General features: G+C 42.2%; 1 protein-coding gene across 1 annotated transcript in view; it reads right to left on the bottom strand.

Annotated features, from left to right (window-relative positions):
• Positions 1-3,095: 3,095 nt before the first annotated feature.
• The window catches only part of ATP10D (ATPase phospholipid transporting 10D (putative)), an 85,539-nt gene continuing 71,000 nt past the window's right edge, over positions 3,096-17,634 (bottom strand). The window contains exons 15-23 of the mRNA XM_065405730.1: positions 13,579-13,763; positions 11,529-11,838; positions 10,752-10,828; positions 10,092-10,217; positions 9,350-9,550; positions 7,060-7,140; positions 6,693-6,797; positions 5,044-5,231; positions 3,096-3,624 (exon numbers count right to left, since the gene is read on the bottom strand). Of these exons, the coding sequence (XP_065261802.1) occupies positions 3,096-3,624; positions 5,044-5,231; positions 6,693-6,797; positions 7,060-7,140; positions 9,350-9,550; positions 10,092-10,217; positions 10,752-10,828; positions 11,529-11,838; positions 13,579-13,763 (1,802 nt within the window). The remainder of the gene's footprint in view (positions 3,625-5,043; positions 5,232-6,692; positions 6,798-7,059; positions 7,141-9,349; positions 9,551-10,091; positions 10,218-10,751; positions 10,829-11,528; positions 11,839-13,578; positions 13,764-17,634) is intronic.

Raw genomic sequence — 17,634 nt, forward strand, 5'->3', positions numbered from 1 at the left:
GCTGCACTTTTTGAGTTGTGTTTATTTCAGTAGGCCCTAGTGGACTCTAATAATTCCCTACATTGCTCCATGAATTGGATATGTAACATAAAATAATTAAAAAAAACAAACAGGCAATATTTTAAACAGCCTGGGCTAAAGAAACAGACTCAGATTCTCAACCTGTGGTTCCTACCGGTGGCTTGCAGAACAGCTGAAAGGACATATGGTGCTGAATCTCTTCCGTGTTTCTAGTAGCTTCTATAGGAATCTAGGTGGTTAATTTAAAGAAGAGTCTGGAGGCCTGCAAAAGCAGCTGATAGCAAAGAAGATGAGTCATTCAAGCCACCTCTACTAGGGGCGGCTGTGATATAACAGGATGTCCTCAGGATGTCCTCAGGGACTGGAGTGCCAGTGGGACTGGAGCTGTCAATCGCCCTTTGGAGAAGACTATCCAAAAGAGAAGGAAATGAGGTAACGAGGCAGCACATCCTGGCGGATGGGCACCAAGTGTCAAGAAGTAAGTGTAGGTAGGGCGGAAGGGATTGGGCCAGCCAACAGAGAAGCACATGAAGGGGAGCCAGGGAGAGAAACAGAAGAGGTGTGGGAGGAGGATACAAATTATATGAAGAACAAAAGGAGATGCAGTGATTTGTTCTTTCAGAAACAAAAACTTCATATTAAACACAGTTAAATACGCATCATGCCACTCCTCTATATTCTACCTGAAGAGTTGCTGTAGCTAACGGTCTACGTTATTCAGCTGTCAGCGTTAAGGTGCCCATGCGACAGCAAATGGGAGGAGAGGTCTGTGCTATGACAAAATCTGAGAATCCTTGCAATAGACCAGTGTGTTGATGTCCCCTAACTTAATGGAGTTTTGCTTACAACTAAGGTTGGGGGTTTGTCACAGAGATTACGGAAGTCACGGATTCCGTGACTTCTGTGACCTCCGTGACTTCTGCAGCAGCCAGTGTGCCTGGCAGCTCTGCGGGCTGCCTCCACTCAGAGCAGTGGCTTCGTAGCTCCCATTGGCTGGGAACCGTGGCCACTGGGAGCTGCGAGGGCAGTGCCTACAGGTGGAGGCAGCCAGGCCTCCGCCTAGCAGCTAAGCGAGGGGGATGTCACTGCTTCCGGGGAACCACCCAAGTAAACGCCGCCCAGAGCCCGCCTCACCCCATCCCATGCCCCAACTCCCTGTCCCCTCCCACACCCAAACTCTGCTCCTGCTGAGGATTGGGGGAGGCGTGGATCCAGGTAAGGAGCCTGCCGGCCCCACCAACTCTCCCCTCCAGCATCAGCAGGGGTTCCGGGCCATGCGTCGCCATCCCCCACACCTCCTCCCCAAGTTTTAGTCAGGGGTACATAGTAAAATCATGGACAGATCACGGGCCGTGAATTTTTGTTTACTGCCCGTGATCTGTTCGTGACTTTTACTAAAAATACCCGTAAGGCAGGCTATGTTTTAGTCACATCACACAAATAGGTGTGCGAGATTAAGGCAATAGCAGAATTTTTGTTCAGCGATATAGGTGAGCGAGGGTGCTACCAAGACAGTCAAGCTCACCTGGATTGGCACCCAATGTTCCTACAACTCCACTGGTCACACAAGAAACTTCTAACGTGATCTGTATGAATCTATAAAGTTAGAAACTATTCTCAGCTTGGAGAAAAGCAGTTGGCCAAAAAGTAGTTAAGCAACACAACAACAAAAATGATACTGGTTCATCTTGGGAATATTGTGAAGCATGAGGCAAACAGATGAATAGCTCCAACCACCCAAGAAATGCATTGATTCGAATGAAATATAAATTAAATAAATGACGGAAGCTCTGATGGTACAAAATTGTTATTATGATGTTTACAGTGCTCAGACAGACTCTGATTCAGGAAAGCAGCCACGTTCAGGAGAAAACTTCAGTTCATGCTTAAAGTCAAGATATCCTGAATAGGGATGGACTTAATCAGGTGCTTAAATACTTTCCTGAATCAGGACCATATTGCAATGGTAAACATGACATCAAAAGCTTGAGACATAGGTAGATGATAGGCATGGAGGGGAGATCTGTCAGTTGTTTGTTTCAGGACTCCATCTCTCTTTTTTTGTAAATAAAGAAAATAAATTGTCCTGGGGAATGGGAAGATGGATTTCCTCTAGGACAATCATCATTCTCTTCACCTTCCAACCCTCCCAGGCTCCTGAAAGTTGCCCAAGGAGATGACAATCTTAGCAAAGCCATGGTTCTTGGGAAGGGGGCATTATCCTAGGCTGTGTCTTCATTAATGATTTTCAGGAAGTCACCAGGGACAGTGTGAGAGGTGGAGCTTTCCGAAACAACACTAACGAGGAGAAAGTTAGTCAATTGGCAGGTGAAAAGGTAGAACTTATTTATCCTCACAATCCAAGTGAAAAACAAAAACCACAGCAAACAGGAATTACTGTGAGTACAACAGACATTCAGAACCCAACTTGGCCCTGCTTGTGCTAAGCAGCTCCAGATTTAGAAATATCCAGATCCTTTTGTATTAGTGTACCAAAAAAGTGAGAGCCCACATGATACTGAAGGTTTTATTTTTTCATAAAATGGACTTTGAACATGACCAATGTGTTCTGTAAATCTTGCATTGATGTGAAACCATCACACAAATATTATGATCACAAAGAGAACGATCAGGATAAAAAACGTTTTGCAAAGAGGTTCCTGGAGAGTGCAGTGGACCTTACCAGCACTAGTTGTCATCATAACATCACTACAGATCACAACATTGCAACAACACTGGGTGAAGCTCAGGATGACAAAGTCAGGGTCAACTGGTAAAAGTGTCTCCACCAGGACAGCCTTTAAATTACATCACTGTCATTTTTATCAAAGTTACTATGTTATGCAGTTAGCATGTACCAAAAATGATGAGTTCTTAATAAAGCTGGTACTTTCACAATGCTTCATGCCCATTTAGGATACCTCAATAAGTTACTTAAAAGGTTTTAAAAAATACAAAAGGCTTCTGAATAAATTTGTGCATCAACTGACTTGACCAAAAAAACCCAAAACCCACCATCAACAAAAAACTCGAATGTAATGTAATGCACAGATGCTCTTGTTTTTTTAAAACAGTTAACATTCCAGCTTTGCAGGGTATGTTAAAACATCCTGTTCAGTCAAAGAACAATTCAAACTGGCCTTATTTATTAGAGAAATTTCATTGCTGCCCTTTGCAAAAGTAAACTCCGGGACGCCGGCACAAGAATTATTAGTGCCATATGTTTCTGAATAGGTTTCCTTCGAGGAGTTCAAAAATGCAGCTCTCTCACAAGTCAGGCTGTTCACATCCCTGAATTCATCCTGTATGTCTGATATGAAAGAAGCCTTCTGCACTGACCTGTCTGCTGGACAGGTATGAAAAGGTGTCTTAGACACTGGGATGCATGAAGAGAGGTCCGTGCTTTCTCTTACTGATGCAGCATCTTCAGCAGACCTGGAACACGCACGAGTTCCCTGGAAACCCATTCTACACTTCCCAACAAGATCATCCTTCCACTTTTTAATTGCTTCCTTCTGCTCCTCAGGGTTCAGTCTGTCAAGGTGCTTGGCTCTCAACACTGGAGATGGAAACAATGCCCCTTGAAGAACTCTGAACAAGTATCTAGAATATAAACAGGGTTTTACAAGTAAGCCATTCAGAAGCAGATTCAAGCTCTTCTCAGCAATGCTAAAGGACCAAACAGGAGCATGCAGGGAAAGGAGAGGAGGCATCACTCCTATCACCCAGGCTGCAGTGATTGCCCTGTAATCCCAAAGCTGCAGTAGCCCCTGCAGCAATGACCTTTAGGCTTGTACACATAAATAACTGTGCCTGCAGTTTTGCACGAGAACAGGTTATTAGGACCAAGATTTTTAAAAGTGGTCACTGATTTCAGTGCCTCAGTTTTTTGCGTGTTGGACGTGACACCCCTAGGCTCTGATTGTCAGAGACAGTGTGTACTTGCACTGCAGCTGAAGTCAGTGGGAGCTGCAGGCTCTCAGTAGTGCTGAAAATCAGGCCCTGCGGGTCTCAAAACAAAAACAGTCTGTTTTGGCAACTCTGCTGAAACTTTTCTGGCAGTGGGAGATTGAAAGTGACTCAAAGAACCTTATTTATAAAAAGTCTAAAAACTTTGCATTTAGTCTACCATGAAAAATCAGCCACTCCTAAACCCAGAACCCTTACGTTTCATTCACTAGTTTGTTTGATTTAAAATAGCCAATGTGTTGAAAGCATTCTCCTGCCTTAGCTCATTATTGCTACAGAAAAAAGTCACTTTGGGGATTTACTTTTTAAATTAATTTAGGAGGGAAAGCAAGTGGTTAGTGGCACCATCTGGAGCCAGGCACAGTGCGGAAGGGATTATGTGGGCTTTACTGATACAACTCAGCCCAGGCCTACAGTACCACCATCAGCTGGTTTAGTTGCAAGGTCTGAGCCAAGGTTGAAAACCAGAGTGATATGTTTATGTCCTAAAGCAAAATGTGTATCCTATGTATGCTGTGCCCCAACCCACAATTGGGAGGGACAAGTTGTACATTCCACAGCAGTAATCTCCTAATAACTTTTAGGAATCCACAGAGATTTTTTGAACATTTTGTCCATTTACAAAAATCCTGGGTTCAAGCTTTTTCAAAAAAAGAAAACAAACATTTGAAAAAAAACGGTTTCAGTAATAAAAACAGGCCCATAAATAGCTTCTCTATGGCATGTACATGATTCGCTCTGCAGTCTTATATAACTTCTTTGGATATCAATTCTGACCTTTGAAAAGTGAATAAGGTAAATTATTGACTTAAACATGAGAAACAGGATTTAGACTAAGTCATTACAGCAATTTTATACTTGTTTAAATTTAACTGGAGAAGATCCCAATTAACATTTCCTTGCATACATATGGGCTCATTTATGCTTGCACTACCAGGCTGTGCAATTTTATATGTTCAAAAAGACAAGACCACACCACAGAGATTTATAGCATCATAGCCACAATGAAAACCAGAGCCGGTTAATACTAGTGGTTATAAAACAACAAAGTACCTCGGTAGAAGAGCAACACAAGTAGTAATGATGCAAACCAGATAAAACACTGGGTCTGTCATGTGCTTTTCCATGATCCAATAGGGATTTGATGGTGGATTACAGGTTTTGCAGGTTGCTCCAAAAGTCAGTACGAAGACAAAGTAAAATAAGATGCTACCTATCATAACAGCCATGTGTATCCAAGTCTATAATGTGGAAAGGAGGGACAGGGGAAACAAGACAAGAATCAGAGATTCAGGATTAAAAAGTTATTACAAACAGAAAAGTGTATACATGCATGTGTGTGTGTGTGTGTGTGCGCGCGCGGACACACACACACTTGAACTGAAGTAAATCTAAATCAGTTCAGACAGACAGCACTCTCTTGATTTTAGATAAAATATTCCCAGGAAGAAGGGTTTCTTCCCTCTCTAGTTGACAGGAAACACAGCCATATAATTTAAATTCTTCCCCCCTCAACCTTTTTTTATTTTTGTCTATTAAATATACAATTCATGATACCGTGGTACAAGACTTTTTAATGCTTCAGATGACTCCATTACTCATAAGCATCAGAGAAGGCCTTTACAAACAAGCAGGAACAAAATCTTCACATGATACCGCTACACAGTTTGATTTAAACACAGAATAACTGTATATTTGTCTCAGATTTCTTTTGTTCAGCGATATTTGTTTTGCAATATAGAGTACATTAGTTACTAAGAAAATAATCTGTTGCTGTCCAACAGCTTGCTGACATCTCTAAATGTCAAAAGAAGTTCATTTGTGCCATTCAGAGAATGGAGCCATTAATATCATCCATAGTTTGCTAAACAAAGGGATTTTTGTGATGGTTACCGTGCCCTCCATATCCAAGATAAAAAGGCTTGGCTTATACTCACAGATCTTTAAGCCAAAAGGACTTTAGAATACAGCTTGACATTCCATCTACTGTGAAACAACTCAAGAATGAAACTGTCTTTTTTATTTATTTTTCTGCATTGAGTAAACACCCACCATCCTACATCCTCCAACTTTAAACAGAATGATTACATTTTTCTCCAGAATTATGACAAATAGTCACTATTTTACCCTTATTTGTTTAAAAAGAAATTAAATTAATCCAATCGAACTGGAATACTATCTATTGTTATCTTAGCTTGGGCAGACAAACACTCAGATGGCAGTTTTATGGCATAAAACAGCTCCTTTTATTCCGGCAGGGAAGACACCTTTGAATTGTTCATCTTGGCTACAAACTGTTTATCGGTTCCCAGCATTCAAAACTAGCATTCCCCATTTGTTGTTTCTGAAAATCAAGCCTTAGGAACTGATAAAGGGAGGGTATCTGTTTTCCCCTTTGCAAAACTAAACGTACAGCACCAAAGCAACAGAAGCTGTTAAGAGCAGGTTTATTTTGTTATTTATTAACAATACTGGTGACAGAGCTTGCTTGCCTTACTCATGTGAGTAATCCTGTTGGCTCCAATGGGCTAGTTATAGGAGTACTTACTGCTCACATGAGTAAAATGATCAGCATTCCACCCTTAATATATTTATTTGCTTTCATATATAGAGAGTTCTTCCCTTGTTTAGATTTAATGAGAGTTGTATACACACACTGGGGAAAGAATATACCCTTTAGAATGCATGACGAACATTCTTACCAAAGTTTTACTCTCAATCAGGAGGTGCAGTAATATTATGAAGAGTGCTGCTGTGTTTAACGGGTTTCCAAAAGAAAAGATGTCGATGTCAGAACCACGATAAGTCTGCAAAGTAAGAGACACGCTAATTGATATATTTTATGCATATAGCCCTAATATTTTGCCATATCACATTCCACTGGGATACAAACAGCTGCAATACGGGATCAATTTACATATGCAAAATTCGAAACGGTCCAATAATTATCCTCAATTTTAACAGTGCATGAGAAAGTGCAACCAAAAACCCTTAGTTAGGTTTAAAAACCACACCAGCAAATTAGAGAAAATGACAAGTGTATTAATACAACTCAAATCCAGTACTTACAAAGTAAGGCACAAAAAAGCAAACCAGGCTTTGGTAAAAAGCGTCCAGCAAGGTGATCCAGAAAGTTGGAGGTGAATATGCCTAAAGAGGAAACACAGGAGGTACCATTGCCTCAGTGAAATGAACAAATCCCAGCAGCCTCAGCAGTAATACATTTCTGACTCTGGGAAAACTAAATTCCTATCGTCACGTATAATCACCTTGTTTGCTCAAGCGCTTGGCAGCTCTACTTACTGCACTTTAAAATGCTATTTTAAGACGATACAGACAGTGAGCCCCTCCAGGGCTAGCAAACCCCTAACCAATATCCCACATGAAGGGTCACATGTTAACATTGCACAAAAAGGAGACATTTATTGGTTGTCTACATGGGAAAATTGACTAAAATAGCTCTTGCATAGCTTATTTTGGTCAATTTCCCCATATAGACAAGCCCATAGTGAGATGGTCATGGTAAAAATGAGAGAGCTCATTGTAGGCATACAACTAATTACCAGAGATTATACCAAGAACGGGATGTGGACCTTGGTCTTGCAGCAGGCTCTGCTAGCACATCCCCAGGACCACGTGGAGTCCCATTAATCTTGGCGAGACGTCTCTTGGGCATAGGGGGCTGCAATAGCAGATGCTGATGCAGGACCTGGATCATAGTTTGTAAACCCCTGGGGTCAGACACACTGTCGTCTTCTGCATTTTGTACAGGGCTGAGCACTGAAAAGATCTGTCCTTTGAAGAATGTAAGCTATAGCATGTACAATATAAAAATCAACCCACTAGTGCAATATTGTGATGCAATTATTTTATAAAACATTTCCACTTGTTTTTCCATTGTGCCTTTCACTCAGAATGCCTGCCTCAATGCACTTCATAGCAAGAGAAAAAGGGAAATACAATTTAACAGTGGTTCCAGAAGAGACAGCAAGGCAAAATGGTAAAACTGGACAAAAATTAGACCAAAGTTTTGTAAAAAAGCTATTGTGTTAAGCAGTAATCATTACCCCCATGCTAGGCTGAAGGGAGGAGGAAGATTTGGAGGTAATTGGGAAAAGGTGGAGAGATTCAGCATCTCAGAGGGAGGAAGGCCAAATCTTGAGGTTTTTCCAGAGATGTATTTAGTCAAATCTCTGACTTGCAAGCCACAGACTCGCAGCTATGGCCTGCATATGGAGGCTTCACAAGCATCTCATTTTGATAGATCATATGGTTTTGCAAACTTTATTACTCTATAAACCAAGTGATGCAAAATACGAAAAGTGAAACTGAACAAGTTTTGGGAGGTAGATACCCCTCCCCCTACAACGCCAAACTTATATTTATTAAACTCCCTGCCCCGCTCACCTCACCACCTTTTTTCCCCTTCTAAAGAAGCACTGGGCTACAGCAAGGATCTACAGCTGATGTTAGGTCATCAGCATGCTGCATGCTGGAGCATTTTTTAGACTAGGAGCCATTAATCTGGTGATGTCGGTTGTTGAGAGGCCTATGATGGTCAGGAAATGGTGAGTTTTAGTCTAAGAGTATGCTGAATGCCCCTCTAAGCCTGCTATTGCTATTGTATCAGCAAAAGTCACTAGAATATGGTACTTTACTTCCCTCAAAATTCATACGAGTAAAAACTTTGCTACATCTCATGCTGAGCAAAGCAGAAATCAGGGAAAGGCTGAATGAGTTGCCTCATTTTAACTTTAAAACAATCTTTTTTCAGACTAACGTGATTACTGATTTTAAACATGTCGTTAAAGTTTTCCTGCTTCATTACAGGCACACACGAAGTATACAGAAGGGAGCTGCGAGAGGGAGGAAGCAGTGAAGTCCAGGACAGCAGGAACCAGGAGGAAAGGAACCCAGAATGATGGGATTTAGCTGAAGATGGTCCCACAAGGTGCAGTAAATTCTACTCTGTTCAGGTTCTTGCACTGTGCTCATCACTGTGGTAGCTGAGCCCTTCAATGACACTGAAGTACAGGTACCTTAGTTTCTAGAGATCTTGTGGACAGCTGTGTCTCAACCATTGTAAACTGGGCATTAGCCAATACAGAACATACTGGTAACAGAATATTCATCTAGCTCACAGCCTCAGCCAGAGCTCTCCTTCTTCCTACCCACCTCACAAGACAGCAAGAGGCCTGACTAATGACCTCTGAAAAATAGCTTTTAGTTGCATGTCCCCTCCAGATGGTTTAAGACAGGAAAGGTGTTTTAACTGATGAGGAGCATGCAGCAAAGAAAAAAACCTGAAACCAATTTTGAGTGTCTCAATCGGCCTCAGACCAAGGATTCTTTAACGTACCTGAGACTTCTGACCAGTCACATAAAGCTCAGGCAGCTGCATGAGGATCTCTGCAGAGATATCTTTGTCAAGAATGCCATAAATGATGGGTGGCACCGAAGTGAAGAGGAGGTTGAAGAAAATCAAAACCCAATAGTCGGTCATGGATGTTCCCGAAAACCCACAAAAGAACTGGTACCAGAACAGGAGGTTTACATAGGCCTAACAATTCAAAGACAAAAGAACAAACCAAAGCCCACAGCTGAGCATTATGCAAGCTCAGGAAAAAGAGGACAGATCTTATCTCTGTATTGTTACAGGTGGTCTGCAGGAAATGAAATATACACTTGCTTTCCAAACAAATATGCCCCGACACTGTACTTAAAATATAATTTTACCGGTAAATGTCTTAATATTTCAAAACCCATTGTCCAGATGCGTAACTCATTCAAATATTCCCCTTGTCACTGCCTCCCAGTAATGACTACAGATAGCTTTTTAAATAAAACAGATAAAGCTTAAGTGATTTTAAATGAATCTGGAGCAGTGAACTCATCCAAGGCAGATGGACAGGCTCAGCCCTCTGTCAAAGGAGCTTGAAAGTTGAGTCCCTTAACGCTTGTCCTTTATTTCTGACAATTACGCATTTATTCTACTGTCTCCACCTTCAAAAGCCACAAGGAAAACCAAGCAAGAATAGGTAACCAAATCGCACCCACTCACAAACTAAGAACCTTTTTCCGGATACTCTGTAGCTACATACCACATTCTTGTAGAAAAAATAAAGGATCATGTTGGCCAGCCTGGTGTAACACCAGTGACCATGGACAAGCAGCAGCTTGCTGAGGTGTTTGAACTGCGAAATTGCAAAGTCACTCGCCATCACAGCCTGCAACACACACAAAGAAAGAGTTGTGATACCTGAACAGTTAAAATACCAGACGTGAGGTGCATCAAATGCAGACGAATGAATGAGGCATTTATATTATATTGCTACTATTTATTGTTCATACGGACTAAGGTAGCACCCAGTGCTCCGTTCATATCAGAGCCCCTACATGCTAGAGGCTGCACAAACACAACTCTGACTAACATCTCAGATGTAGGAGGCCAAGCTCTGCCTTCATGTACATCCAGGCCAACTTCACGCGTGCTCCATGTGTTTGCCAGGAACAACAGGGAGAGTTTGAAGAACAGTGTCCTCAGTAACAAGCAACAGGCTCCCTCGTCTAAGAGCAAGCCCCTGCAGCGCTCAGCCTCAGATTGCTCCTGGAAAAGCACTCGGGCTTGGGAGTGAGCTCAGAACACAAGATGGTCCCTTCTGTGGCAATGTATTGTGTAGCCTCTAAACCTCAAAGCTGAACCCTGATTCTATTTCAATCTGAGTCCGGTTTGATTTGCAGCGTTTTTTTGTCTCCACTACCTGCATGCCTTCTTGGCCTGAGAGTCCCACTCCAGTATCAGCCACTTGGATCATACTGACATCATTGGCACCATCACCTTCCAGGGAGGGCGGGGGGGAGGGAGGGAGAGGAAGAAGAAGATAATCTTAGTTGGAACACAACATGGAGGTAGCTCTGCTGGTTAATGTAGTCTACACAGAGATGGCGAGAGGAGACAAAGCTATCAGAACACTGCCCAGAATACTAAGAATTATTGTTCTAATCAACACTGTAAACTATGGAATACCCCATGAATAGAAAGCTAGTAACGGGAAGCAGTGGATTTTACAGGAAAATAGTGCCCAATGGATGTTTGTGGTTACATTTTTCAGAAACTCGCCGATACCTTGGGATAGCAGAACTGGGATCTTTGTTAACTCTAGCTCTACGTGAAAGAGACTGGACCATTTCCTGCCTCTCCCACACATGGGATATTTGTGATAGAGAATGGCAGAAAAGCTCCCCCCACGTACCCCTTAAAAAAATGAACTGATAAAGTACCAGAGAAAGCATCAGTATTACTGTTATTGCAAGCCTAGGAAGAAGGGCTTCCAGTAACTAATTTAAGGGCCAAATTCACTGGCAGTATTGACTCAGTGGAGTTACACCAGTATATGCCAGAAATGAATTTGGCCCAAGGTAGTTCATCTCTTCCATGGGTAAAACGTATAAGAGACAGCAACAAAAATATTAAAAATAGCTCCTCTTTTTTCCAGGGAGCAGAAATAACCGAGTGCGCAGCTGGGGCGGAGACTCACCTACGGCTAGTGTCATCACTTTCAACCTGTTTCGCACCAGTTTGACCACTTCACTTTTCTGCAGGGGCGTTGCTCTGCAGCAGACCACAGCCCGGCACCTCTCCGTGAGTGCCAGGAAGATACTTTGCAGGCTCTCGTGCAGGGCATATTCTAAAGTCTTTCCATCAATAACCAGGCTGGCACTGAACTCTGGAGCTTGGGTGGAGGGAGCTGGAAAGACGCTCGCAAGTTTGGAGTTGTGATTTTTTTTGGCATACATACTTTTTTGGATGTCTTCCAAAATAGCGTTCATCAACAACGCACAGGCGTCCTTGTGTAAGGCAAAAAGAAAGGATGTTACATCAGCCTATCTTCTACCCTGACCTCAATTGGCTCTCCAGCTCTATCGTTTTTTAAAATTACAGTTGGACAGAGTTTGCTGTCTGCAGAGAAGGCCAGTTCAACCTTGTTTAAGCAGACTGGTGTGGATTTTGCATTAACCGGGAAAATATTTACTGGACTAGTATGTGAGTAATGACCATTAAGAATTCTGTAATATAAACCAGGCTTAGTTATGAGTCTTTTGCTCTCTTAATTTGTTTAGTTTGGAATGGAAACCCAGGGATACCTTTCAAATCCAGGTTAAAGGTAACCTGCAAAGCCTTCCAAAAAAATTGGCCTTGTACTACTTTTTTTTGTTTTTTTGCTTCTTTATAATCTATCAAAAGGCCCAAAAGATTTTTGTAAAAAAAGTTTGTGTCTGCTTCTAATTTTACCTAGACATATCAACAATGTCAAGTTTTGCTGGAGGACCTCAGAGCCTTTTTATTGTTATAGCTAACACCCTAACCAAAAAAAGCAAAGTGTTGCATCACTAACCAAGGCACCATTTATCCAAATTGTTAAGCAACTGTGGAAGGCAGATGGCTGTGAACAAAAATAAATATCCAACAATTTTTTATAGAATGACTTAAAAATCCCTTCCTTTTTCAATCTGTTGTTGCACTAATTATCCAGTTACCAGAGAATCTCCCAAAGAAGGCATGACCTGAGTTTCTAAGGTATAGTACAAGCAAACAAGCAAACACCCCCCCCTCTTAAAACACGTTCTTTAAAAATCATAAAGAACAAAATGTTATCACATGCCCAGTCCTCCCCACACACATGTATTGAGCAAGCAGCGGGATAGCAGTAAAAAAAAGATGTGGGTAAACCAATCTAAACTAAACTTTAACTAAACTCCTTATTTCCCCAAGGAGAAGTAGGAAAACTCTGTGTGCCCATGTTTACCCTCAACTACAATACTATTTTTGCAGGTCACTTAATCTGGATAATGGCTAGCCATTTTTTTCTTTAAAATTCTATCTTAAATAGCTCACAAAACAGAGAATCAAAATGCAATTAGTTATAAACATCCAGCAGATGTCACAATTATCAAGCAAGACTGATTCTGACTCCCACTGCAGTTGCAAATTTGAACACTGTTTTATTTACCAAATGACTGAACTATTTTCAAAAGGAGAAGGAAAAAAAAGATTTTTCTCCATTAAAAAATGCAAGCAGATTAATGCTCTGGATCTGTGTGTAATACCACTTTAATGAGATAATTCCTTGTGTATTAATGCTAATCAGGCAGGGCTGAGGGAAAATATGACACAGAGCAGCAAAAAATTAAATTTAACACATTTTCTATGTCAATAATTCTTTGATCAGTGACTATATTCCTAGTATACTTCAAGGTCTAGCTTTCTGCAAACATTTATAAACATGTACATTGTATCAACATCTTTTCCTAATACAAAGAGAAGTGAGACACTGCAGTCAATTTAAATACTTAACAAGCATTTAGGGGTTGTATTTAGAAACAGGTTTCTGTAAAACAAGTGTAAAATATACTTTATGCACAGGATGGGGGGGAAAAGACCCTCAGTTTTTCAGTATACAAAGGACATCTTAGAAAACGTGTAATTTTTTTTTTTTTAAAACAGCGCTTCTAGTATAGTCTGACCATCATTTCTGGCAAAAAATTGTTTGTGGGGCGACAGGGAGGGCAATCTCATTTTCCACTCACTTTACTTAGCGATTTGAGGGTGAAGATTTTGTCATCTGGTTCCAATAACCTGCAAGCATACGCGATATTGACAGCGGTCTCTTGTTTATCTCCTGTCAGCATCCAAATTTTGATTCCAGCTTTTCGCAGTGCCTCTATAGTGTCTGAAACACCCTCCTGCAGGCGATCCTCAATCCCAGTGGCACCTGCGATAAAAAGCACGTGGATTCAAGCAAAAATTAAAAAGTCAAAACAAATAAACATGGAAAATTCTAATTAGTCATTGAGTCATAGAAATTTAGGGCCGGAAGGGACCTGAAAGTTCATTTAGTGCAGCCCCCCATGCTGAGGCAGCACCAAATATACTTAAACCATCCCTGACAGGTGTTTGCCTAACCTGTCCTTAAAAACCTCCAGTCACGGGGATTCCACAGCCTTCCTTGGAAATCTATTCCAGTGCTTAACTAGCCTTATAATTAGAAAGGTTTTCCTAATATCTAACCAAAACTTCCCTTGCTGCAGACTAAGCTAATTACTTCCTATCCTACCTTCAAGTGGGCAGGAAGAACACCTGATCACCATCCTCTTTCAACACCCCTTAACTGATCTGAAGATGATTATCATATCCCCCTTCAGTCTCCTTTTCTTAAGGCTAAAAACACCGAGTTTTTTTACTCTTTCCTCACAGGTCAGGTTTTCTAAACCTTTTATCATTTTTGTTGCTCTCCAATTTGTCCACATCTTTCCTAAAGTGTGGGACCCAGAACTGGACATACTACTCCAGCTGGGGACTCACCCAGTACCGAGTACAGCAGGACAATTACCTCCCACGTCTTACATACAACACTCCTGTTAATACACCCCAGAATGATATCAGCCTTTTCACAACTGCATCACACCGTTGGCTCATATTCGATTTGTGACCCACTAAAACCCCTAGATCTTTTTTCTCCGGTACTACTGCCTAGCCGGTTAGTCCCCATTTTGTAGTTGTGTATTTGAATCTGCTTGCAATTTATCAAGGTAGTTTTGAATTCTAATCCTGTCCTCCAAAGTGCTAGCAACCCCTCCCAGCTTGGTGTCATCCACAAATGTTATAAGCATACTCTCCACTCCACTATCCAAGTCATTAATGAAAATATTGAATGGTACTGGAATTGGAAAAGGTTCAGAAAAGGGCAACAAAAATGATTAGGGGAATAGAACAACTTCCGTATGAGGAGAGATTAATAAGACTGGGACTTTTCAGCTTGGAAAAGAGGCAACTAAGGGGGGATATGATAGAGGTCTATAAAATCATAAGTGTTATTTACTTCTTCTCATAATACAAGAACAAGGGGCCACCAAATGAAATTAATAGGTCGCAGGTTTAAAAACAAACACAAGAAAGTATTTTTTCACGCAACGCACTGTCAACCTCTGGATCTCCTTGCCAGAGGGTGTTGTGAAGGCCAATACTATAACGGGGTTCAAAAGGGAGCTAGATAGATTCATGGAAGATAGCCATTGATGGACCTATTAGCCAGGATGGGCAGGAATGGTGTCCCTAGCCTCCGTTGCCAGAAGCTGGGATTGGGTGACAGGGCATGGATCACTAGATGATAACCTGTCTGTTAATTCCCTTTGGGGCACCTGCCATTGGCCACTGTCAGAGGACAGGATACTGGGCTTTATGGACCTTTGGTGTGACCCAGTATGGCCGTTCTTATGTTGTACTGGATCCAGGAGAGATCTTTGGCAGGCCCCCACTAGATACAACCTCCAAGGTTCCCACAAAACCATTATTGACACTTAGTCTGTGAGCTAAATTCCCTGTAAGCTGCGCGGCCACGCAGCAGCCTATTTAGCACTGCGCAGGTGCTCGGAGAACCTGCCCAGGGACCTGCCGTGGTTGGGGGAGGGGCAACCCCTCCCCCAACCTAGTCCGGCCCCCAACCTGCCACAGGAGGGGCGCCCCTCCCCCAACTCAGCTTGAGGCTGGATCCGGCCCCAGGTGCAGCCGAGGCGGAGTGGCCCGGCCCCAGCCACGGCTGGGGGGGGCATTCCCCCAGCTCGGACCCAGGTACGGCTGGGGGGCCCCTCCCCTGGCTCAACCTGCTGGGGTAAAGGGGGACCTACGCTGCAGCCCCAACCCCAGAGTTCCCACGGTGGGGAGAGTCACCTCTCTCGCCCCCCCCAGCCAGGTGCTGCTGTGGGGAGAGAGCTCTCTCCCCACCGTAGTCCCGGAGCCCCCATCTGCGCCCCAAACCCATCATCCCCAGCCCCACCCCAGAGCCTGCACCCCCAACCAGAGCCCTCACCCCCTGCACCCAACCCTCTGGCCCAGTCCTGAGCCCCCTCCCACATTCCGAACCCCTCAGCCCCACCCCCACCACATGAATTTTGTTATGTGCACCAATGTGAAGGTGACGTGTCACACACCACCTCATATTGGTGCACATAACAAAATTCATTCCTCACATGGGTGGGGAAAATTAAAGGGAACACTAAGTACATTTTTTCAACCAGTTTTGCACCCATTTTATAGTAATTTCATCTAGAGACCACATTTCCCTAGTTTGCTTATGAGAATGTCATGTGGGACTGGTAAATGCCTTACTAAAAATCAAGATACATCAGGTCTACTGCTTCCCCTCTATCCACTAGGCCAGTAACCCTGTCAAAGGAGGAAATAAGGTTTGTTTGCATTATTTGTTTTTTTACATATCCATGCTGGTGGCTATTCCTTATCACCCTATTATCCTCTCAGTGTTTACAAATTGATAGTTAAACAATTTGTTCCAGTATCTTTCCAGATATCGAAGTTAGGCTGATTGTGCCTAATTCCCTGGGTCCTCTTCATTCCCCTTTTTAAGGACAAGGTACCATGTTTGCCTTTCTCCAGTCCTCTGGGACCTCACCCATCCTCCATGAGTTCTTGAAGATAATTGCTGATGGTTCTGAGATTGCTTCAGCTACTTCCTAAAGTACCCTATGGTGAATTTCTTCAGGTCCTGCCAACTTAAATAACTTATCTAAATATTCCATAACCTGTTCTTTCCTTATCCTGGCTTGCACTCCCTTCCCCCTTGTTGTGAATATTAATTGTGTTAAGTATGTGGACACAATTAACTTTTTAGTGAAGACTAAAGCAAAATGGGCATTAAACACTTCAGCCTTCTGCTTGCTCTTGTTCCTAATGTATTTATAGACCCTCTTTTCTCAGTCTCTCTTATGTCCCTCTCCAATCATAACTTATTTCAAGCCTTAGCCTTTCTGACTTTGTCCCCACATGCTCATGCTATTCTTTTGTACTGATCCTTAGCAATTTGTCCATGTTTCCACTCGCCGCAGGATTTCTTTTTTAATTCAGGTCATTAAAGAGGTCCTGATGCAGTCACACTGGCCTCGTACTAGTCTTCCTATCTATCCTTTGCATTAGGATAGTCGTCTGTTGCACCCTAAATATTAACTTTTAGAAACTGCCAGCTCTCTTGAGCTACTTTTTCCCTTAGATTTTCTACCTATAGGACCTTCCTACTAGTTCTCTTAGTTTGTTAAAGCCTGATTTGTTAATTTTACTGTCCCTAGTCTGTTGCTCTCACACCTTCCTTTCCTTAGAACCATGAAATCTATCATTTCATGATTCCTTTCACCCAAATTGCCTTCAACTTTCAGATTCAAATCCAATTCCTCCCTATTAGTTAGAATCAAGTCTAAAATATCTGTCCCCCCCGGTTAGTTCTTCCACCTTCTGAAACAAAAAATTGTCCCCAACACATTCCAAGAACTTATTGGACATTTTGCATTTTGCCTTATTATTTTATTATTTTTCCTGCATATGTCTGGGTAGTTAAAGTCCCCCATTAATACCAGGTCTTGTGTTTTGGTTATTTCTGTTGTTCCAGAAATAGCTCATTCACCACCTTCTCCTGATTTGGTGATCTATAGTAGACCCTTACTGTGACATCACCCCCGTTTCCTTCCCCCTTTTATCTTCACCTAGAGGCTTTCAACTCTTCTGGAGCTCAGAACAAATGTATACATTCTTAATGTACAATGAAACTTCTCCTCCCCTTTTCCCCTTCTTGTTCTTCC

Source organism: Emys orbicularis, chromosome 5 (assembly GCF_028017835.1).
Source record: "Emys orbicularis isolate rEmyOrb1 chromosome 5, rEmyOrb1.hap1, whole genome shotgun sequence".
In the NCBI taxonomy this organism is placed as follows: domain Eukaryota; kingdom Metazoa; phylum Chordata; order Testudines; family Emydidae; genus Emys; species Emys orbicularis.